Source organism: Desmodus rotundus, chromosome X, assembly GCF_022682495.2.
Source record: "Desmodus rotundus isolate HL8 chromosome X, HLdesRot8A.1, whole genome shotgun sequence".
NCBI classification, from domain to species: domain Eukaryota; kingdom Metazoa; phylum Chordata; class Mammalia; order Chiroptera; family Phyllostomidae; genus Desmodus; species Desmodus rotundus.
Genome location: NC_071400.1, coordinates 43752994 through 43777559, shown reverse-complemented (window position 1 = coordinate 43777559; position 24566 = coordinate 43752994). Strand labels below are relative to the sequence as shown.

Genomic DNA, 24566 nt, shown 5'->3' with positions numbered 1-24566 from the left:
TCAACATCAAAAAGGAAATAGAAACTACCAACAAGCGCCAAGAGGAAATGAAGAATACAATTTCTGAATTGAAGAACACAGTAGAAGGAATCAAAAGCAGATTTGATGAAGCAGAGGATCAAATCAGTGAGCTGGCAGACGAAGTAGAAAAAAAACACACACACAAAAAAAAGAAAAGGAAATGAGGTTCAGAAAGAATGAAGAGGGATGAAGGGAAATGCAGGACAACATGAAACGTAATAATATCTGTATAATAGGTATACCAGAAGGAGAAGAAGAAGAGCAAGGGATAGAAAACCTGTTTGAAAAAGTAATGATGGAAAATTTTCCTAATCTGATGAGAGAAAAAGTCACCCAAATCCAGGCAACACAGAGTCCCAAGTAAGAGGAACTCAAACAGGCCCACTGCAAGACACATCATAGTTAAAATGGCAAAATTCCAAGACAAAGAGAGTATCATAAAGGCAGCAGGGAGAAAAAAGAAGTAACGTACAAGGGAGCCCCAAAAAGGTTACCAACTGACTTCTCAATGGAAATGCTCCAAGCCAGAAGAGAATGGCAAAAAATATTCCAAGTAATGAGAACCAGAGGCCTGCAACCAAGACTACTTTACCCAGCTAGGCTCTCAATCAACATAGAAGGCCAAATAAAGAGTTTCCCAGACAAAACAAGTCTAAAAGAATACACTTCCCCCAAACCAGCTCTGCAAGAGTTGTAAAGGGACTGCTTTAAGGAAAGGAAGGAAAAGAGAAAGAGAGAGGAAGACAAGTAGGAAAAAATGACAATGAATAACTACCAATCGATAATAACCTTAAACGTAAATGGATTAAATGATCCAATCAAAAGACATAGAATAGCGGACTGGATGAGAAAACATGGCCCACACATATGCTGCCTACAAGAGACCAATCTCAGGACAAAAGAATTACACAGACTGAAAGTGAAGTGCTGGAAAGAAATTTTCCAAGCAAACGGACAGGAAAAAAAAGCCGGGGTAGCAATACTCATATCAGACAAAATAGACTTCCAAAGAAGGGCCATAAAGAGAAACCCAAAGGTCACTTCATGATACTCAAAGGAAGAATCCACCAAGAAGAAATAAACATTGTAAATATATATATATGCACCCGATATAGGAGCACCCAAAGACATAAAGAAAATCTTGGAGGACTTCAAGAAAGATATTGACAGCAACACAATTATAGTAGGGGACTTTAACACCCCACTGTCAAAAATGGAAAGGTCTTCCAGAAAAAATATCAACAAGGATATTGGGTCACTTAACAATACCCTAGAGGAAATAGACTTAACTGATATATAGAGAGCTTTTCATCTCAAAGAAAAAATACAAATTCTTTTTAAGTGTACAGGGAACTCTTTCAAAGATAGACCACACGATAGGACACAAAGCAGACCTCAACAAATTCAAGAAAATTAAAATCATATCAAGCATTTTCTCTGACCACAAGGGACTGAAACTAGAAACCAACCCCAAGGGAAAAAACCCAAAACACTCAAAATCATGGAGACTGAATAGCCTGCTATTAAACAATGAATGGGTCAAGAATGAGATTAAGGAAGAAATCAAAAACTTTCTGGAAACAAATGAAAATGAACTCACAACAACCCAAAACCTATGGGACACAGCAAAGGCAGTCCTGAGAGGGAAGTCCATAGCAATACAGGCCTACCTTAAAAAGATAGAAACATTTCAAACAAACAATCTAGCCCTACGCCTACAAGAACTGGAGGAACAACAACAAAGCCAGCCCAGAGCAAGTAGAAGGAAGGAAATAACCAAGATCAGAGCAGACTTAAATGACATAGGGACTAAAAGCACAATTGTAAGGATCAATGAATCCAGGAGCTGGTTCTTTGAAAAGATAAACAAAATCGACAAGCCTTTAAGTAGGCTCATGAAGAGAAAAAAGAGAGAGGATCCAAATAAACACAATTAGAAATGAAAGAGGAGAGATTACAACTGATACAACAGAACTACAAAGGATTGTAAGAAATTACTAAGAAGAACTGTATGCCAAGAAATTTGAAAACGTAGGTGAAACGGACACATTTATAGAAAAATATAATCTTCAAAAACTGAATGAGAAAGAAGCAGAAAGCCTGAATAGACCAATAAAAGCAGACGAAATTGAAGCAGTCATCAAAAAACTGCCAACACACAAAAGCCCTGGACCAGATGGTTTCACAGTAGAATTCTACAAAGCATTTAAGGAAGAGCTAACCCTTATCCTTCACAGACTATTCGAAAAAATCCAAACTGATGGAAGACTCCCAAACTCTTGTTATGAAGGCAGCATCGTCCTTATCCCAAAACCAGATAAAGGCACAACGAAGAAAGAAAACTTCAGGCCAATATCGCTGATGAACATAGATGCTATAATTTTCAGCAAATTATAGGCAAACTGCTTGCAGCAATACATTAAAAAGATCATACACCATGACCAAGTGGGATTCATCCCAGGGATGCAAGGATGGTACAATATCCGCAAATCAATAAACATAATACATCACATAAACAACAGCAAAGGCAAAAATCACATGATCATATCAATAGATGCAGAGAAAGCATTTGATAAGATACAGCACCCATTTCTGAAAAAAACACTCAGCAAAGTGGGAATAGAGGGAGCATTCCTCAACATAATAAAGGCCATATATGAGAGACCAACAGTGAACATCATACTCAATGGACAAAAACTTAGAGCTTTCCCACTAAGATCAGGAATAAGACAAGGATGCCCTCTCTCACCACTCTTATTCAACATAGTATTGGAAGTCCTAGCCACAGCAATCAGACAAGAAAAAGCAATAAAAGGCATCCAAATTGGAAAGGAGGACATGAAACTGTCACTGTTTGCAGATGACATGATAGTGTACATGGAAAATCCTATAGACTCCACCAAAAAAAGTACTTGACCTATTAAATGAATTTGGCAAAACATCTGGATTCAAAGTCAATACTCAGCAATCAAAGGCATTGGTGTATACCAACAACAAAACTGCAGTAACAGAAATCAGGACAAAAATCCCATTTCATACAGCAACAAGAAAAATAAAGTACCTAGGAATAAACCTAACCAAGGAGGTAAAAGACCTGTACTCAGAAAAGTACACAACACTGAAGAAAGAAATTAAGGAAGACACAAACAAATGGAAGCATGTACCATGCTCATGGATTGGAAGAATTAATATCATCAAAATGGCCATACTACCCAAAGCAATTTATAGATTCAATGCAATCCTTATTAGAGTACCCATGACATATTTCAGATATAGAACAAACATTTCAGAAATTTATATGGAACCATAAACGACCCCAAAGTGTTGCAGCAAATTTGAGAAAGAAGAACAAAGCAGGAGGATTTACAATACCTGATATCAAACTGTATTACAAGGCCACTGTAATCAAAACAGCCTGGTAGTGGCATAAAAAACAGGCACATAGACCAACAGAATAGAACAGAGAGCCCAGAAATAAACTCAAGTCTTTTCGGTGAATTAGTATTTGACAAAGGAGTCAGGAGCATAAAATGGAGCAAAAACAGCCTCTTCAACAAATGGTGTGGGGAGATCTGGACAGCTACATGCAAAAACATGAAACTCGAGTACCAACTTTTGTCATACACAAAAATGAACTCAAGATGGATAAAGGACATTGGCAGGAAAATCTGACATTCCATGCAGCAACATCCTCACAGACATGTCCCCTAAAGCAAGGGACATTAAGGAAAGAATAAACAAATGGGACCTCAACAAAATAAAAAGCTTCTGCATGGCTAAGGAAAACAGCACTGAAATATATAGAGAATGCACAGTATGGGAAAACATATTTGCCAATGTGACCTCAGACAAGGGCCTGATCTCCAAAATATATACAGAACTGACACGACTCCACTCCAGGAAGATAAACAATCCAAATAAAAAATGGGTAAAGGACTTGAACACACACTTCTCCAAGGAAGACTTACAGAGGGCCCAGAGACATATGAAAAGATGCTCAGCATCACTAGCCATCAGAGAGATGCAAATTAAAACCACCATGAGGTACCATCTCACACCAGTCAGAGTGGCCAACATAAACAAATCAACAAACAAATGTTGGAGAGGATGAGGAGAAGAGGGAACCCTAGTGCACTCTTGGTGGGAATGCAGACTGCTGAGGCCACTGTGGATAATAGTATGGAATTTCCTCAGAAAACTAAAAATGGAACTGTCCTTAGACCCAGCAATTCCACTGCTGGGATGATACCCTAAGAACCCTGAAATACCCATCCAAAAGAACCTATGCACCCCAATGTTCATAGCAGCACAATTTAGAATATCCAAATACTGGAAGCACCTAAGTGCCCATCAGGAAATGAGTGGATCCAAAAACTATGGTATATTTACACAATGGAATTCTATGCAGCAGAGTGAAAGAAGGAGCTTATACCCTTTGCAACAGCATGGATGGAACTGGAGAGCATTATGCTAAATGAAATAAGCCAGGCAGTGAGGGACAAATACCATATGATCTCACCTTTAAGTGGAACATAATCAATAGAAGAAAAAAGGAAACAAAATATAATAAGAGACATTGAAATTAAGAACAATCTAAAAATAGCCAGCGGGGAGTGGGGTTGGGACAGTGAGAAGAGGGGATTACAGGAACTACTATAAAGGACACATGGACCAAATCAAGGTGGAGGGTGGAGGTGGGGGCGGGAGGTGGGTTCAGGTTGGGTGGGGTGGAGGGATGGGGAGAAAAGGCATACAACTCTAATTGAATAACAATAACAGTTAAAAAAAAGAACACTCTATATTATACACTGGAAAGTACAGAATATTGGTTATGGATAGACTTAGCATTGTTAAAAGGGAAATGATATCCAAAGTGATCTATAGATTCAATGCAATCTTTCTTGATATACCAATGACCTATTATGCAGAAATGAGACACTAGTTCTGAAATTCACATGGAATTGGAAGAGGCCTCACAGAACCAAAACAATGTGTAAGAGAAAAACAAAGTTGGAAAGAACTCATACTTCCCAATTTCACAACTTTTTATAAGCTACACTAATGAAAACAGTGCAGTACTGACATAAAAATAAGTGTATAGATTAATGGACTGTTATTGGGATTCTACAAATAAACCTTTACATCTGTAGTTAATAATGTCAAGACCATTCAGTAGGAAAGAAATAGTCTTTTCAATAAATGGTCCTGGGAAATCTGAATATTCACATACAAAATAATAAAGTTAGATCCTATATCTTACATCATAGAGGGTGGGAAAAAAGTATGTTTAGGGTTGTTTGTATGGAAAATAATACAATATCTAAGAAATAATAATAAAGCAATAAATTTTGTGTTTCACATACTCGCGAAAAGTAAACCTACTTTTGCCCCACCCTGTATATAAAAACTAATAAATCAATAAAAGACCTAACTGTACGAGGTAAAATCATAAAGTTTTTAGAAGTAAATATAAGTCTTCATGGTAATGGATTTTTACATTTGACACCCATGACATAAGCAACAAAAGAAAAAAATAAGTTAGTTGAATTTCACTAAAATTGAAACTTCTGTGCATTAAAGGACACAATCAAGAAAGTTAAAAAAAGACAACCTATTGAATGGGAAGAAATCTTTGCAAGCCATATATCTGATAAGGGTCTAGTATACAGAATATAAAATGATTGCTTACAACTCAACAAGAAAAAGGCAAACAACCCTAGGAAGATATAAAAATGACAAGAAAACACTTAGAATACTTCAAAAGATGCTTAATAATATTGGTCATTAGGGAAACACAATGAAAACCACGATGATGCAACATTACATACACATGAATGACAGAATCAAAAGACAGACTGCAAGTCTTACAAGGATGAAAAGAAAATGGAACCTTCATGCTTATAGCAAGATAAAATGGTGCAGCCATTTTGAGAAACTGTCTGGAAGTACTCTCCAGTAGAAAAAGAAAACATGCATTCCTACATATAAAAACAAATATGAAAATGTTCACACCAGAATTATTCAAAATAGTCAAAAAGCGGAGAGTGCAAATGTATAAACAATGGATATATAAAAAATAGGAAAAAAGGGGGTGATATGTCTATAAAGTACAATACTGTTTAAGAAAATGCAGACAATTGTGTCTGAATAAAAAAAAATGTAAAAGGAAGTACTGATAGATGTTGCACAGGCTACAGAATGGATGAACTTTGAAAATATAAGTGATGGAAGTCTTTCACAAAAAGACCACGTAATATATGATTTCATTTAAATAAATTATCCAGAAGAGACAATTTTGTAGCAAAAGAAGGTAGATCAGTGGTTAATGTCTACCTGAGAAATAGAGATACCTACCAAGAAGTGTTCCTGATGACTAACTGGGCTCAAATTAAAAGGAAGAGCCTAGCAGCTATTTCTAAACAAAGGCCTCTCACACAAACTGCACTTCAGGGACAAGCCTACACTGAACTGCCTGCCTGCCTTGTGTTCCTGACATCTGAGCCAGTCCTTATAAAGGAGTCCCTGGAGTTGTATTTCAACCAATAAGACTGAAGCTTTTTTGGAGCTGTGCAGCTATATCCCTATCAGCATTTTCACTAACCAAATAGAATGGCTCTATTTAACCAATCAGGAAAGTGTCTTTTGGACCACTCAAACTACTAGGATTTTGAGTCTTTTTTTAAAAAAAATATATTTATTGATTATGCTATTACAGTTGTCCCATTTCCCCCCCCTCACTCCACTCCATCCTGCCCACCCCCTCCCTCCCAAATTCCTCCCCTGTAGTTCATGTCCTTGGGTCATACTTATAAGTTCTTTGGCTTCTACATTTCCTACACTATTCACCAAGACTTTATTATATGAAATGTTAAAGGGAGTTACCTAAGAAAAAGAAGATCAAAAATAGGAACAGTAAAAATGACAGCAAACTCACAATTATTAATGACCACACCTAAAACAAAAACAAGAGCAAACTAGGCAAACAACTAGAACAGGAACAGAACCATAGAGATGGAGATCACATGGAGGGTTGTCAATAGGGGAGTGGGAGGGGGAGAGGGGGGAAAGGTACAGAGAATAAGTAGCATAGATGATAGGTGGATTTTGAGTCTTAATTTGCATGAGGATGGACAAATCAGGGCCCAGGTGTGGGGACTTCTGTCTATGTAACTCAGCTTCCCTTTCCCTTGAAGAGTACACTTTCCCTTTCCATTAAAGACTAAAGACTGCATTTCCCCTGCTGGATCTGAAATACAAAGACCAGACCAGAGCAAGTGGAGCAGACGAGAGCAGAGCATATCTGTATAGCTTGAGAGGAATCTAGCCCAAGGGCCACATTGCCCTAGGGTTGCATTGCCCCAGGGTCTCCTTATTGCCATGCTGTTTCACAGCTGTGTTGCTTCATAATTGAACTGTAGCATTATTGAGCTGTACCACAACTGTGCTAGCCATGTTGTACCACAATTGAGCTGTTTGTATTGAATAAAAGTTTCCTTCTTAACTGCACCCCAAATTGGGGATTCCTGTTGGCACTGAATTGGTGCCAAGGGCCATTAGTTAACATTATCTAGGACTATGAGGAAAATAATGTAAATGAAAGAGGGACTGAATGTGGAATGATAATTAATGGCTATGAGCTTTTATTTGGGGGGGGTGACGAAAATGAGATCATGGCGATGGTTATATAACTCTATAAACATACTAAAAAACAATGTAATATATACTTTTTAAAACTTTTAATAGTTACCCAAAGGTATATTTGACTTTTTTTAGAGAGAAGAAGGCAGGGAGGAAGGAAGGGAGGGACAGAGACAGAGAAAGAGACACAGAGAGAGAGAGAGAAAGAAAGAGAGACATCAATATGAGAGAAAAACATCAGTCTGTTGCCTCCTGTATGTACCCTAACTGGAAACTGAACCTAAGTACATGGTCTGACCTGTGATTGAACCTGCAACCTTTGGATGTATGAGATGATGCTCCAAACAACGGAGCCACCCAGCCAGGATGAACTGTAATCCTTTAAGTGGGTGCATTTCATGATAGGTAAATTATTCAAACAGAGCTTTTTTTTTAAGCGACAAATATAAAAAAATACATGCTTATTCTCAGCTAGACCTTTTGGCTCTTATGGAATATGCTGTCCTACCTGTTAGATTTATACTTTGGGCTAAAATTCCTCTTACTTGGCAATCACATTACTTTTGTCCTCTCTAGTCAGACATCATCTGAAACCAATATATAAAGCCAGTCTCTCTCTCCCCCTCCCCCAGCTTACCCATTCTTTTTCTATTTACATTGTTCCCAAGATGGTCAAAGAACCATGATTAATAATCCCTGAACAAGCAAAAGAATTCAACTGTTCCATCTGTCAGTAGGACAAATGTTTTAGTTTATTATGAGAGCAGGGATGGATTGGAATAGGTAAAACTATACTTACCTAGTCCTTCCACCTACCAAAAGCACAGATTTTCAAGATGGTTGGTTCACTTTTAAACTCTCTCCTACTGAACTAAAATATTTAGAGGTTGGGAGGAAGCACTTCTGCTATATAAGCTCCTGGGTTAACATCTGGAGATATCATTCACCTCTGGCTACCGAATTTACATAGTATGATTTGAATGAAAGTAGAGATACATAAAACTAGAAAAAAGTAATGTATTTATTTGATACTTAATTTAGGTACCCATTTCTCTCTTCAATGTTGTATGTATATATATGTACCCACATACAAAAATCTCTTCTGGGAGAACCTGCTTACATGCAGAACAGAAATGGTCAGTCAGCATAGAAATACCCTGATTCAACTAATACAACATTATGTGATTATAGCTATCTCTTACCTATGCCACTGATTCTGCCTGAAGGGGCAATTAGTGAAGAGGAAAAACGAAAATGAAGGCTGAGAGTAGAGATTTGTTTCAGAAACAGAACACAATGGGATAACATTGCTTCCCAATTAATGACAGATGAGAGCAGGATTCTGAGAACCTGGAGTTGTTACTCCATTTTACAGTGGATGGTTGTGAGGAGGCAGGGGATATGAAAATACTCTAATTAGAAATATTTAGCAATCATATTAATGAATTTCAACAGTGGGAGCAAGAGCCAGCAGAAAGGATAATTTTCATTTTGATTCATTGTAAGGTTAACTAATCAGTATTAAGGGAGATTTGCTAATTAAAAATTAAAGGAAGTATTATGTGATTTTATTTTATTGCTGTTTCAAGGAAAGTAAATGCCATATAAATCCCCTTCCATGTTATTGAAGATTCATCAATCTACTTATATAGTTGAAGTTATATAGAGACAAGAAAATTATATCAGTTTATCTAGACTAATTAAAGTAACTGTGAAGAGAAGATGAGAAAGAAAGCCAAATTTAATTTCAATAGCTATTTCAGTCATTCAATATTTTCTCACTAACAGCAACAATTATGGCATAAAAGACCTGGAAGATGTCATGGTGAAATTCACTGTTTTGTATATGAAGTTGCAACATTTTTCCTTTCTCTGTATTTCATAACAATGTATTTTACTAAGTAAAGGGAAGCAAAGTTTGTATACCTATAGTAAATATGAAACAGAACTTACGAACACTGAAGTGTTCACAGTCTGCTAACTTACCAATGGCCTTGCAGGCTCCCTCTATCTTTAATGTTTCTTCTGGTCTTCTTTTACTTTCTGGATCATCATTCAAAATCTTATTCCTCAGCCAGGTCAAATGATATATCCCAAGTGTGTTTTTACGGCCTGATAAATAGAAAAAAAGATATAGTGTTTCAATTCATTTTTTATATATTAGAAGAACAAAAAATAAAGGCATTTTGCTTTTGTAACTAAATGGTTTCATTAAAGAAAAAAGTACTTTTTAAAAAACTACACTGCATCGGTCTTCCCTTCAGAGTTTGGAAATGTTATAACAAAGTTTCTCTCTTCCACAAGATAGTCAAAGTGTCCACCAGCTACCTGTGTGCCTATCTGAATTCAATGTAAAATATTTCTTTGGGACGGTTAAGACTGTCACTGTGTAGGCAAAAGAATTCACATCCATTTATTTGTACCTTGGCTCTTGTCTAAGTCATGACCCTTCTAGGATTCAGAAACCAGAAGCTGTCCCTGATACTGTGTATGTATGAGAGGGATTTCTAATGTATTGACTGTTAGTCATTTAGGGACAGTGGGATGGATGTCTCTGTGCTCTTTGATTTCAGCATACTTACAAAATAGTTGAATGGTTTTATTATTTTTTCTCAATCTGATTTATCTTCAATGTTAATTTTCTGATGTAAATCCCGTCAAATTTTTACACTTCCTTCAGGAAAACTCAGCCATTAAAATTACACATTTATTTCTATATATAGTGACTTTACTTTTATTTTAGGATTTATGATTATAATATTTCTGGGTCCAATTACATGATTCTTACTTTTGCAATAAATCTTAAATATATTTTTACATTATACTTTTAAAAGCAGTGCTAGAATTCAGACATCTATGCCTACTGCTATTCTATTCTTACATGGTAAAATAAATGTGTGCTATATTCCTTTAAGCATTTTTGTACACTGAGGTTCTCTGTATTATTTGATAAAAAAAATCATCCACATGTGAGAGAAACATGAGTATCAAAAATGGCACAATTGATTTAGAAGATACTGGATAAAAAGTACAGAATTCTGTTATCTAGACACCCAGATATTTTCAAGACTAAATGTTCCCTCTATGTACCTCAAGCAATTATAAATGTATGTCTGTAAAACATGATAAAAATTGTGAAGCTTTAGCATATCTATAGAAGATTTATTTCTCTTACAAAAACTTAAGGTAAAGCCAGCCAATCATATTCAGGGATAGACATAATCATGAATTAATGTGCAATACGGTTATTACATATAGATGAGAAATATGTAAATATATATAAATAACTGTGATTAGCATCAAAGCATTCTACACTGAAACCACGTTAATTTTTTTTTTCTAACGTTTGGTCTGCCATCTTTGGCCTATAGTCAGTTTTAATGTTAGTGCTTTCCTTAGTATTTAGTAATCACAATCATTACTAATATCCATTTATTTAGTCTCTCATATTCAAAGTTTCAGGTTCAGACTAACTAAAGCTAAGAAATTCAACTACTATATGGGAAGAGTGGAGAGGCCTTAGGAGATCCATTTTGTTACTAACCCTATCTGTAGGGCCTTATGACAACACAGTCTCATTTTCATCTATTTACTTAATTCTTTGTTGCTTTGAACACATCACAAGAAAGGTATATAGTGGATGTTAGTGTGGTCATGTGAGCATGGGTGGATGAAATTGTGAGTTGTGAAGTAATAGGTGGTTACTCAGAAAATACCTGAAAGATCAGTGAAAGACAAATATAATATGATCTCACCTATAAGAAAAATCTAATTAACAAAATTAACTAATGAGCAAAATAGAACCAGAGGCGTGGAAACATGGGACAGACTGATGGTGGCCAGAGAGGAGGGGGGAGAGGGGATAATGGTTCAAAGAAAGGGAAGGGACTTAACAAAGAATGTGTATAAATGGCCCACAGACATGGACAACAGTGTGGGAATTGACTGAGAGTGCCAGGGGTGGGATGGGCAGAGGAGGGCAAGGGGGCTGAAATTGGGACAACTGTAATAGAATAACAATTAAAAATCATTTAATAAAGCAGAACCAAGATGGCGGCATAGGTAGACACACTGTATCTCCTTGCACAACCAGAACTGACAGAAAATCGAACAGCAAGGAAGTCCGACACCAAGGAAATAAAAAATAAACATTCATCCAGACCGGTAGGAGGGGCGGAGACAGGCAGCCGGGGCAGAGAGGAGTCGCATGGCTGTGGCGGGACCGAAACTGGCGGAGTGTGGGACGAACAGGGCAGGCAGTCTGACCACGGGCAGACCCTGTGGCCCCACATTCTCACAAAGATAAACCAAGAGGGCCAGACTCAGAGTGGCGGAGAACGGGGCAGGCAGAGTGGTGGGTAGCACCCAGCGGCCCCACATTCGCATACAGATAAACCGGACAAACGGCGGGGAGCAAAGCAGACCACGCAACCCAGGGCTCCAGACAGGGAAATAAAGCCTCAATCCTCTAATTGAAAACACCCCAGCCTCATGGGAGAGGTCATTGGAGAGACCCACGGGGGCCTGAGGTGTGCACAGGCCCACCCACTCGGGAACCAGCACCAGAGGGGCCCAGTTTGATTGTGGGTAGCGGAGTGAAAGATTGAAATCTGGTGGAGAGGGGAGTAGGAGCCATTGCTCCCTCTCGTCCCCTCCCCCACATACAGCATCACAGCACAGCAACCAGCGTTACCCCACCCCCGGTGAACACCTAAGGATCCGCCCCTTAAAGTAACAGATGCGCCAAGACCAAAAAAAAAAAAAAAGGCCCAAATGACAGAACACTTCAAAGCTCCAGAAAAAAATACAACTAAGTGAGGAAGAGATAGCCAACCTATTGGATGCACAGTTCAAAACACTGGTTATCAAGATGCTCACAGAATTGGTTGAATCTGTTCGAAAACCAGATGAAAAAATGAAGCCTATCCTAAGAGAAAAAAAGGAAAATGTACAGGGAACCAATAGTGATGCGAAGGAAACTGGGACTCAAATCAATGGTGTGGACCAGAAGGAAGAAAGAAACATCCAACCAGAAAAGAATGAAGAAACAAGAATTCAGAAAAATGAGGAGAGACTGAGGAACCTCCAGGACATCTTGAAACGTTCCAACATCTGAATTATAGGGGTGCCAGAAGCAGAAGAGGAAGAACAAACAATTGAAAACTTATTTGAACAAATAATGAAGGAGAACTTCCCTCATCTGGCAAAGGAAATAGACTTCCAGGAAGTCCAGGAAGCTCAGAGAGTCCCAAGGAAGCTGGACCCAAGGAGGAGCACACCAAGGCATATCATAATTACATTAGCCAAGATGAAACAGAAGGAGAGAATCTTAGAAGCAGCAAGAGAAAAGGACACAGTTACCTACAAAGGAGTTCCCATAAGACTGTGAGCTGATTTCTCCAAAGAGACCTTACAGGCAAGAAGGGGCTGGCAAGAAGTATTCCAAGTCATGAAAGGCAAGGACCTACATCCAAGATTACTGTATCCAGCAAAGCTTTCATTTAGAATGGAAGGGAAGATAAAGAGCTTCTCAGATAAGGTCAAGTTAAAGGAGTTCATCATCACCAAGCCCTTATTATATGAAATGTTAAAGGGAGTTACCTAAGAAAAAGAAGATCAAAAATAGGAACAGTAAAAATGACAGCAAACTCACAATTATTAACGACCACACCTAAAACAAAAACAAGAGCAAACTAGGCAAACAACTAGAACAGGAACAGAACCATAGAGATGGAGATCATATGGAGGGTTGTCAATAGGGGAGTGGGAGGGGGAGAGGGGGGGAAAGGTACAGAGAATAAGTACCATAGATGATAGGTGGAAAATAGACAGGGGGAGGGTAAGAATAGTGTAGGAAATGGAGAAGCCAAAGAACTTATAAGTATGACCCATGGACATGAACTATAGGGGGGGAATGTGGGAGGGAGGGGGTGGGCAGGATGGAGTGGAGCGGGGGGGGGGAATGGGACAACTGTAATAGCATAATCAATAAATATATTAAAAAATAAAAAAATCATTTAATAAAAAAAGAATGCAGATGGCATCGTTTTTCTTATCACTGACCTAGGTTAGCTGTGTTACAATCAAATATCTAGATTCCAAAGGAAAGTCAGAAATTAGTTTAAATTGTAAGTAGGTAAGAAAATACTAGTTGAAAAGTCTGGTGTCCCAATTAAATGTGATATTTAAAGTGCTTTCTTATGACCACTTTCTCCTGAGAAAGTCTTTAGCCCAGTTTGCAACCTAATTAATCTCTATAATTACTCAGCTAATTTTAGTGCTTAAACAAACCAGAGTCACTAATCAGCAAACTGAGTGCCTCTACAACTTGAATCTGGTGGAATGGTCTTCACTTTATAAGTTTTGTGATATCTGCCTTTCCACTTCTATCCATTAGATACAAATTAGATCGGGTTCCCAACAGCAAATTCACTCCTGTTTGTATATAAAAAGTTCTATATTAGCTCAGATCACATTTTTAATATATTTTATTTATTTATTTTTGGAAAGAGGAGAAAGGAAGTGGAAAGAGTGGGAAAGAAACATTGATGTGCAAGAGATACATCCATTGGTTGCCTCTCAAACACCCTCTACTGGGAACCTGGCCTACAACCTAGGCATGTGCCCTGACTGGAAATTGAACAGGCCACTTTTTGGTTTCTCAGCAACACCCAATCCACTGAGCCACACCAGTCAGGGCCAGATTACATTTTTATAATTGACTTTATATTAGTATTTTTGTTATGCCAGTGTTCTCATTTATGTAAAGGTGATACCATTTTAGGCTGTTAGACTCATTCTGTGTAACAACAGCATCTCTAGCAAAAGAATAAATTGCATTGAAATACACACAAATATATAAGATAATACCTTCTGACAATGTTCTACTGGCTGGTATCTAGTATGCCATCTTACACATAGAACTTTATATATATTTCAGCACCCTTTAGTTGTGTATCAAACTTTATAAAAATTAACCAACTCTTTTGAAAGTTACCATTAAACACTGACGATGTCTAGCACCTACAAATACTTCAATTTAGTTGATTTCTCATTCCTAACTGTAACTAAGGGTTTTAATTTTTTTAAATAGTTACATGTAAAGTCATTTAAAGTTGGATGATTCTGTATTCATACATATATTTAAAAACTTACATTTCTAAGTGCTTTTGAAATTAATTCCTACTTTTATGTATTTATTTTCCCTGCACTCTGTTATTTATCTGCTTGTTTTAGTCACTCATATAGATTCTCTGATTTAAAAGACCAGAATGACAGGACTAAAACAGAAGATTGAACTGAAGTCAGAATATATTTCAGACCACTGTGGGAGTTTGTCCCTGTATCCTAAGACACAGGAGAAAATCAGCAAAATAATGTAAGAGAGATATAGTACTTCAATGTCTTCCTTCTACTTGGAGAATATTTGTGCTCCAAAGATATAAGAGTTAAGGCAAGGGCCTTTGCCTTAATATTTACACTCTGTCCTTTACCATTTCTTTAAGTAATGCCAAGGCCAGGGGCAGATTTACAAACTGCGTTTATCTCCCACAGAGGAATTCAAGAGAGAGAAAGAAGTGCAGTCCATTTTGACTTTTATCTTTTATTTTTCAAAATATTTTTTCACAAGTTATAAAAGATGAGTTACTAGACATAAACTGGGTGGTTCCCTGACTGAAATGATAATGAAGTAAGCTTGGCTTTCTTGTAATCTGACACATTACATTAGCAAAACTTCAAGGATGATGTGTCTTTCCCTAAATTGTTCAATCTATATAAATATAGTGTCCATTATACTGCTTATACTGTCCTTTTTTCAATCAGACATTATGTAAAGTCTATGAAATTGCAAATTGGAGATTGACAGTGGCTTTGGATTTCTCCCCTTTTTGTGCTCATTTATTCTGTTTCATTTATGATACAGACTAGCTTGAGATAAAATATTGTCTCAGCACTACCAGTATGGTTATAATTCATTCTCCTGGAACAAAGGACCAAAAAAGTCTATCAAAGACACAGAAGAAAATTTTTCATCAAATCCTCAAGGTTATTTTAAAACAAGAAACTGCAGAAATCTTCCTTATAATATCTTTAGATATTATATGCTCCACATCTCCTCAAATTAAAAAAGGAAACTAAGCTCAAATTAAAAAAAAACTCATAACCTAGTTCAATTTTAGATTTTAGCTAAGTTAATTCAGGTTCAAAAGAAAATGGAATAAAGAGGGGAGGGGGCACCAATTCTAACATGAAAGTACATTCAGTAAAATATTATTAGGATAAAGAGCAAATTAACTACTATAAATATATTTTATTTGCTTGTAACTTAGTAATAGCAAACAAATATTTTATACCTATGACTTTTCACAACTTTGTTATATAAATAAAATATAATATCATCAAAAGAACAACAGCTCAGTTTCAAGAAACCAAACTCACCCCACAAAGAACCACAGCATATCTCAGAAGTGAATTCCTTTTCATACATGTGGATTAGTGGTTTTTTACATGCAGGAGAGACATACAGTGGCTTAACATGGACTTCAGATGGTTTCTTAGGTGATTTCTCAGGTACTTCCACTAACCCAGCATATACTGTGAAGAAGTAAAAGGAATATATTGAGAGAAATTACTTGTGTATACACCATATGCGTTTGAGTGTTTCCACAAATGAGACACAGCCTAGGAAATTTCCTTTATCTTTATTGTACTTTATATTTTAATGGAGGTATCATTTCTGTGACTCATAAACAATGAGATAACACAAATCACGACAGTTGAAATATATTTCTGAGTGAGAGGCAAGATGGTAGAGGAGTGAATGGAAGCCACACTAACGTCCTCCCAGGGCCAATCTGGAATTATAACTAAATTATGGAGAAATCACCCAGAACAAATAACTGAACAATAGTGAGAGAGAAGCCTTATAACCTCAGAAGACAGAAGGATCAGCTTTAGTGCTAACTGTCTGGTAAGCAGTGCACTGGAGACTCAAGAAGGCTGGCTGGGCATCCACAGGCAGTAGCACCAGAAGGATAATTAAGGGCCAATTGGATCCCAATGTGAAGTGTGGGGTCTAAACCCTAAGCTTGGATTCACAGCCTAGAGCACTAGAGCCCAAAAGGTACACAGATACCAACCAGCAGTGAAAAGCAGCAGGACTGCTCTCTGCCAGAAATGGATGGCTGGAGATGCAAAGAGCCTTTTAAAAGGTCAATGCACAAATTTTCATTTGCAGCCACTTACCCAGGGCTCTGGCAAAGGCGGGGGCAAAGTGGGCTGGAGACACCTGAGGAAAGACTGGGGATGGAAGCTTTTGGGAGAAAACTGAAACAGTAGCTGCTGAGATCCTGGTACTGAGTCGTCCTCCATACTTCAGCAGGCATCCTGTTCAGGCATACCACTCACCTACTAGTGGCAGCAGCCTAGGGGAAACTACAGTCCTGGCCCCAGGAAAGACTCTGTCCCAGTTCTGTGGTGCTAAGGCTGACTGCTGAGTGAAGAGTGACTAGATTAACAACTGAAGGAGACAGCCACAGACAGTAGATCCCTGGCAAAGGGGTGCAGAATGGACTAGAGACCCTTGAGGAGATACTGGGCACTGAGGCTTTGGGGTGAGAACTGAGAGAGTAGCTGCCAGGTCTCAGTGCTGAGTCATCACCCATATGGCAGCATTCATCCTGCTCAGGCAGACCACTCCCTTCTAAGCAGCAGCAGCTTGAGGGAAAACAACAGCCCCAACACCAGGAGGGATTCTGCCCTGCCCTATGGGGCTTAAGCCTCATTGCTGAGTGCAGGATGACTAGATTAACAACTGAAGGAGACAGCCAAAGACAATAGATCCCTGGCAGTTTCAGAGTAGGCTGCCTGAGGTCAGACAGGGTCAACATCTGACATCACCAGATGTGAATCCAGAAAGAGAAAACAGTGGTAAATACTAGTGGTAAATTCACTACGGTCTTCTCCATGATAAATGATATTTTCTTTCTTGCATAGCTTTTTAACATTCATCTCTTGTCCATCAACTTTGTGCATATTAAGACATTAGATTTTATACTATAGTTTATTTCTATCTTTTCTTATAATAGTCTTAATCTTTTTACACCTTTATTAATAGAGGCACATTTGCTGTTGATAATGGGATTGCACGGGGAGTATTTTTGCAGATGCGGATTTGTTCCCTGGGCTTTGTGGGTTTTTTTTTCTGGTAGAACCTGCAAAACAGCATCCAAGAGGTGGTAGGCAGACTGACCCACAGTCAACCAGCTAAAGGAAGAACCCACCAAAGAATGACCTAGCAATAATCAAACAACATTTACATCCAGAGAGCCAACATAATAGGCACCAGAAAGGCCATCACAAGAGCATCAAGTTCATGAGGTCAAGGAGACTGCACCACTGAATCTCATAGATTTCCTACTATAGAAGTTCACACCACAAACTCAGGGGGTGAAAACAAATCAATTTAAGAAGCAGAGGCAAAAAATAAGAGCCTCACAAATAGTGGGAGGACAAAGAAACAACCCCCAAACAAAAGGAAAGGAGTAATGCTCAGAAAGAATGCTGAATGAAAAGAGGCAAGTCAACTATCCGATATTGAGTTGAAAGCAATGGTTATGAGGAAGCTCTATGACCTCAGTGAGAATTACCAAAAACTACAGTGAAGCTACAAGGAACTTACTGCAAATTACACCAGCACAAAAAAGGACATAGAAACTATCAACAAGAGCCACAAAGAAATGAAGAATACAATTTCTGAATTGAAGAACACAGTAGAAGGAAGCAAATGCAGGCTAGATGAAGCAGAGAGAGGATCATATCAGCAAGCTTGAGGACAAGGTACAAAAAAACTCCCAGAAAGAGGAATAAAGACTCAAAATGAATGAACATGGGTTAAGGGAAATGAAGGAAACATGAAATGTAACAATATCTGTATAATAGATGTACCATAGGAGAGTACAGGAGCAAGGGATAGAAAACGTGTTTGATCTAGCTAGGAAGATGGTGGTGAGGTAGGTGGCAGCTGAGCCCAGTTCTCCCTGTGCCCAGCTGAAACACCTAGAAGATCTTCTGAGGAACAGAGTGAATAGCCAATGGAATCCCAGCTTATATTAAGTTTGGAGGCAAAAAAAAATGAAGAGGACATTGAAAAACAGATGGTGAGGATATTGTCCTGGGACCAAGGCTTCTGTGGCCCCTGGTCCAGTGCCTGCCGCAAGATATGGGAAGGCAAGTTAGATCACCTGCTTCTTCCCCTACCAGAGCACGTAGGGCAGCATAGCACCAGGAGGGACCTGGATGCTGGAAGTTGCTGGGGGCAATAGAGACAAAGTGGGAGACACACAGAGGCGGTACAAATCCACTGGAACTGTGGATGTCGGCACCAGAGAAATTGGGGTGCTGAGAGACTCTTGGAGAAGGGACGAGTTGGGCCACGTCGGACCCTGACTCAGATAGTCTCCGGACTGGCTGGAAAGTTGGGCTGTGTGAAAAGCCGTGCACTTGTTAAGAATGGCAGGCAGCTGCTTTGTAAGGAGCTCTCAGTAGCAGCTGGCATGCCCCAAGGGAGATTTCAGCTGTGCACACCCAGAGACTTTGTAGCTGAGAAGAACCACGTGCCCACCTTGTCTCCAGCTCTGCGCCCAAGCTTGACTGACACCGGGCACCCGGAAACTGAGTGGCTGATTTGAGCCTGGCAGCTCACGCAGGACCTGGGCTGGTGGAGGCTTGGAAATTGTGACCCACATCTGGTTCCCAAAATCTCAAAACCATAGGAAGGGAGAAAAGTGAAGCCCAGCCGCCTCCTTCTGTGGCATCTAAGAAGACCAGCAGAGCTCGCTGAATAAGTTTAAAGTCAGCAGGAGGCTTATTATTATTTTTTTCTTTTTTGATCCTCTCTCTTTTTTTTTTCCTTTTTCTTTTCTTCCCTCAAGTGAGACAATAAGACATGGAGTTACGAAGGGTCCAGAGACAGATCCAAAGGGGGAGCAAAAGGCTAACACACAAAAAAATGAGAAACTGAGACAAATGTCACTTTGCTATCCTGGCATACAGCTGGCATTTTATTGTGTATGTGTACTATTATTATTTTTTCATTATTTTTTCCACTTTTACTTTTATTGGTATTTTTAAAATTTCTCTTCCATATGTTTAGTTTTCCTCGTTTTTATTTCTCTGTTTAATTGCATTGTTTGACTGGTTTCCCTTATTCTCGCTTTATTGTATTTTAATTTTTCTTCTTTCACTTCACCCGTGTTCAAAAAAGACACAACTCTTGATTGGGTACTTTCTATTCTGGTTATCCAAATTATACATTTATCATCATATTATTGTTGTTCCAGTTCTATTGTAAATGATTGTAACTCCATGATCTCAGCCCACTTCACTTAAACCTGAGCATTATTACTATTGTGGTTAATTCTATTCTTTCTCACACTATGCCTACTTTCTATCCTTTGCTCTCACTATAGCTCATCATCAAACTGGCACAAGTGCTCTCTTTCCTGGATTCAGCTCACAATCATCCTCCCCTCTAACAAGAGACTTATCTCTCTTTCACGTTTTATAAAAAGTGGCTAGTTGGGGGAAATATCACAGTTAATGCTATACTTATACAAAGTATTTCCTATCTCTTCTCTACTTGCTGGTATTTTAAGGCCCATAAAATGCTCTCCCACTATTTTAATCCATTTTGTCTAACCTCTGCCACTGATCACATACAAGATAGGTGGGAGCTGCAAACATCAGTATACCTGCTGGAGGCAAAAAACCACCAAAAAAGTAATGACCAAAGGTAAAAATCCAAGTTAAAGGTAAAAACAACAAGAGAGCCGACAAAAACAAAAGAAAGGGCAAACCTAGAGTGTCCTGACAAGATCAAAGAGACCACACCACTGAACATCATAGAATTCCTAACATAGAAGTTCACCCTACAAAGATAGCTAGCAAAGCAAAACATCAGGAAGTGTAGAAACAAACAAAAAGAGTCACCTAAAATGGGGACACAAAAAAGAACATGAAATCAAAAGGAATGGAAGACTCCCCACTAAAAGAGCTACATGAATGGAGGTAAGCAAACTATCAGATATAGAATTCAAAATAATGGTTATAAAGATGCTCAAGGAACTCACAGACAACTACAAGGAACTGAGTGAGAACAACATGAGCATGAAAAGGAAATAAAAATTATAAAGAAAACCCAAGAAGAAACAAACAATAAAATCTCAGAAATTAAAAAAAAAAAAACATTGGAAGGAAGTAGAAGCAGGCTGGATAAAGCAGAGAATCGAATCAACGAATTGGAGGACAAGGTTGAAAAAAAAAACCACCCAGAAGGATCAAGAAAAGGAAAAGAAACTAAGAAAGAATGAAGAGGTAGTAAGGGAGCTGTAAGAGAACATGAAACATAATAATATCCTAAAATAGGGATACCAGAAGGAGAAGAGGAAGAGCAAGTGATAGAAAACCTGCTTGAAAAAGTAATGATGGAAAACTTCCCTAATTTGATGGGAGAAAAAGTCACACAAATCCAGGAAACACAGAGAGTCCTAAAGAGAGAAGCCCAAAGAGGCCCACTACAAGACATAATTAAAATGGCAAAATTCCAAGACAAAGAGAGAATCTTAAAGGCAGTAAGGGAGAAACAGGAAGTACCATACAAGGGAGCCCTAATAAGGCTAGCAGTTGACTTCCCAATGGAAACACTGCAAGCCAGAAGAGAATGGCAAGAAATATTCCAAGTAATGAGAACCAGAGGCCTGCAACTAAGGCTACTTTACCCAGCAAGTTTCTCACTTAAGATGGAAGGCCAAATAAGGAGCTCCCCAGACAAAAGAAGTCTAAAAGAATACACCTCCACCAAACCAGCTCTGCAAGAGATGCTAAAGGAACTGCTTTAAGAAAAGGAAGGAAAAGAGTGAGAGAGAGAGGGACACAGGTACGAAAAAATGGCAATGCATAAGTACCTATCAATAATATCCTTAAATATAAATGACTTAAATGCTCCAATCAAAAGATACAGAATAGGGACTGAGGGGAAGAATGAGGTGAAATAGGTGGGAGTGGAGTCCACTTCCCCCTGCACATGGGTGAAATACCTAGCCAATTTACTGAGGAACAAAACCAATAGCCAACAATACCCCAGCATATATGAAGATAGGAGACCAAAAAGTGTAGAAGACACTGAAAAACAAGATGGTAAGGTAATTACTTCAGGACAATCAGGTCCCTGGGACCAGCGCAGGGACCAGGATGACTGCAGCACCAGGCACGACGCCCACCGGGTCTGTGGCAGAACTCTTGGGGGAGAGCCGGGTTAACAGCTCCCTCTCCTGCCAAACAAGGTTTGAGCAGCACCAAGAGAGACCTGGTTGCTTGAAGTCACAGGGAAGGGAATAAGGAAGAAGTGGTAAACCCACTAAGGCCCTATGTGCCCGCTGGGGAAAGTTGAGAGTTGGGCCGTGTCAGGCCCCAACTCGGATAGCCTCTGGTCTAGCTGGAGAGGTGGGCTGTGTGAGGGGACAGGCCCTTCCTTATATGGAGAGGCAGGATTGAGCAGGAGGAATTTCTCAAAAAGAAAAGGTTAAAAAAAGAGACACTCGGGGGCAGTTTGGGGAATTCTCTTGCAGCAGCCACTCCAGCCTCCTCCCCATCCAGCTGTATGGTGCCCCCTTGGTGGTGTGGAAGGTCCTGGGGAGATTGCACACTAGAAGGGCTCCCGAGCCCACATCCGAGGAACCAGGGAGAGTGTGGACCACAGAAAAGGATGCGATCGCAAAGGTAGCCCCAATGGGAGTGTGCACCTGAACCTGTGGGACCAGAGGCTGCTGGGAACTGGGCTGGAGGCTGGCTGAGTACTGATCAGGAATGGAGAAAAGTAAAACTAAGCGCCCCTCAGCTTGCTGCAGCCAAAAAGACCAGCAAAACTGGCTTGGCCAGTTTGAAGCCAGCAGGAGGCTTTATTTTTCTTTTAAGTAATTCTTTATTATATTTTATTATTTTTTCTTTAAACACCTTCTTCCTCTCTCCTTTCTTTCTCTTTATATCTCTTCTTCTTTTTCTTAAATTCTCACAAGTGAGACAATAAAACCTGGAACTGTGAAAAAAACAAATTTGGACCCAAAGAGCAGCTTTCACAACAGCTCAGACAGTGAAACGAATTTCACTTTGCTACTCCAGTGAACTTGCAAGTTATTGTATATTTGTATTATTATTTTTTCATTAGTCTTACATCTCTCATTTTATGAGTATTTTTCTTCTTTCTGTTTAGTCTTCTTCTCTTGACTGGTTAATTTGCATTGTTTCACCGGTTTTCTCTTATTCTCTTTTTCATAGTGTATTGTTAATTAACTGTCTTTCACTTCACTTCTGTTCCATTAGCACACTACTCTAGGACCTATATTCCCTATTCTAGTTATCCAGATCACATACGTTCTCTCACATGATTGTTGCTCCATTACTATTGTAAAAAATAGCTGTTCCATACATTTCTAAATACTACACAGAACCCTTCTCAGATCTCAGCCCACTTCACTATTTTCTCAACTTTATTACTGTTGTGGTTAACTCTATTCTCTCACACATTACACCTATTTTCTACCCTTTACTATCACATCACCTCATAATCTGACCTCCCACAAGCTCATAGCTTTCTGGATCCAACTCGCATGCCTACCCAAGCCAAAAAGAGTCTTTTCTTCTTTCCACCCATTCTAAAACGTGGCTAGGAAGGTGAATTATCATGGTTATCACTTTACATATACAAAGAATCTCCTATCTCTCCTCTAAGGCCTGGTACTTTAAATATCACAGAATACACTCCTGCGGTTTTTTTTTTTTTATTGTTATGCAATTACAGTTGTATGCCTTTTCTCCCCATCCCTCTACCCCACCCCAGGTGAACCCACCTCCCTCCCCCCTCTCCACCCTACCCCTTGGTTTGGTCCATGTGTCCTTTATAGTAGTTCCTGTAATACCCTCTTCCCACTATCCCCGCCCCCACCCCCCACCCCCGCCCTGGCTATTGTTAGATTGTTCTTAACTTCAATGTCTCTGGTTATATTTTGTTTGCTTTTTTCTTCTATTGCTTATGTTCCAGTTAAAGGTGAGATCATAGGGTACTTGTCCCTCACTTCCTGGCTTATTTCACTTAGCATAATGCTCTCCAGTTTCATCCATGCTGTCGCAAAGGGTATAAGCTCCTTCTTTCTCTCTGCTGCGTAGAATTCCATTGTGTAAATATACCATAGTTTTTGGATCCACTCGTTTGCTGATGGGCACTTCGGTTGCTTCCAGTACTTGGCTATTGTAAATTGTGCTGCTATGAACATTGGGGTGCACAGATTCTTTTGGATTGGTGTTTCAGTGTTCTTAGGGTATAATCCCAGCAGCGGAATTACTGGGTCAAAGGGCACTTCCATTTTTAGTTTTCTGAGGAAATTCCATATTGTTTTCCACAGTGGCCTCACCAGTCTGCATTCCCACCAACAGTGCACAAGGGTTCCCTTTTCTCCACATCCTCTCCAACATTTGTTTGTGGATTTATTTATGTTGGCCACTCTGAGTGATATGAGATGGTGCCTTATTGTGGTTTTAATTTGCATCTCTCTGATGGCTTGTGATGCTGAGCATCCTTTCATATGTCTCTGGGCAATCTGTATGTCTTCCTTGGAGAAGTGTCTGTTCAAGTCCTTTGCCCATTTTTTAATTGGGTTGTTTGTCTTCCTGGAGTGGAGTCGAGTGAGTTCTTTATATATTTTGGAGATCAGACCCTTGTCTGAGGTATCGTTGGCAAATATATTTTCCCATACTGTTGGTACTCTTTGTAATTTGGTACTGTTTTCTTTAGCCATGCAGAAGCTTTTTATTTTGATGAGGTCCCATTTGTTTATTCTTTCCTTTATGTCCCT

At 39.0% G+C, this 24566-nt stretch overlaps 1 protein-coding gene across 1 annotated transcript in view; it reads right to left on the bottom strand.

Moving 5' to 3' along the window:
- NRK (Nik related kinase) overlaps positions 1 to 24566 on the bottom strand; it is a 315957-nt gene that overhangs the window by 24260 nt on the left and 267131 nt on the right. The window contains 3 exon segments of the mRNA XM_053916916.2: positions 9613 to 9771; positions 13951 to 14094; positions 16099 to 16254. Of these exon segments, the coding sequence (XP_053772891.2) occupies positions 9613 to 9771; positions 13951 to 14094; positions 16099 to 16254 (459 nt within the window).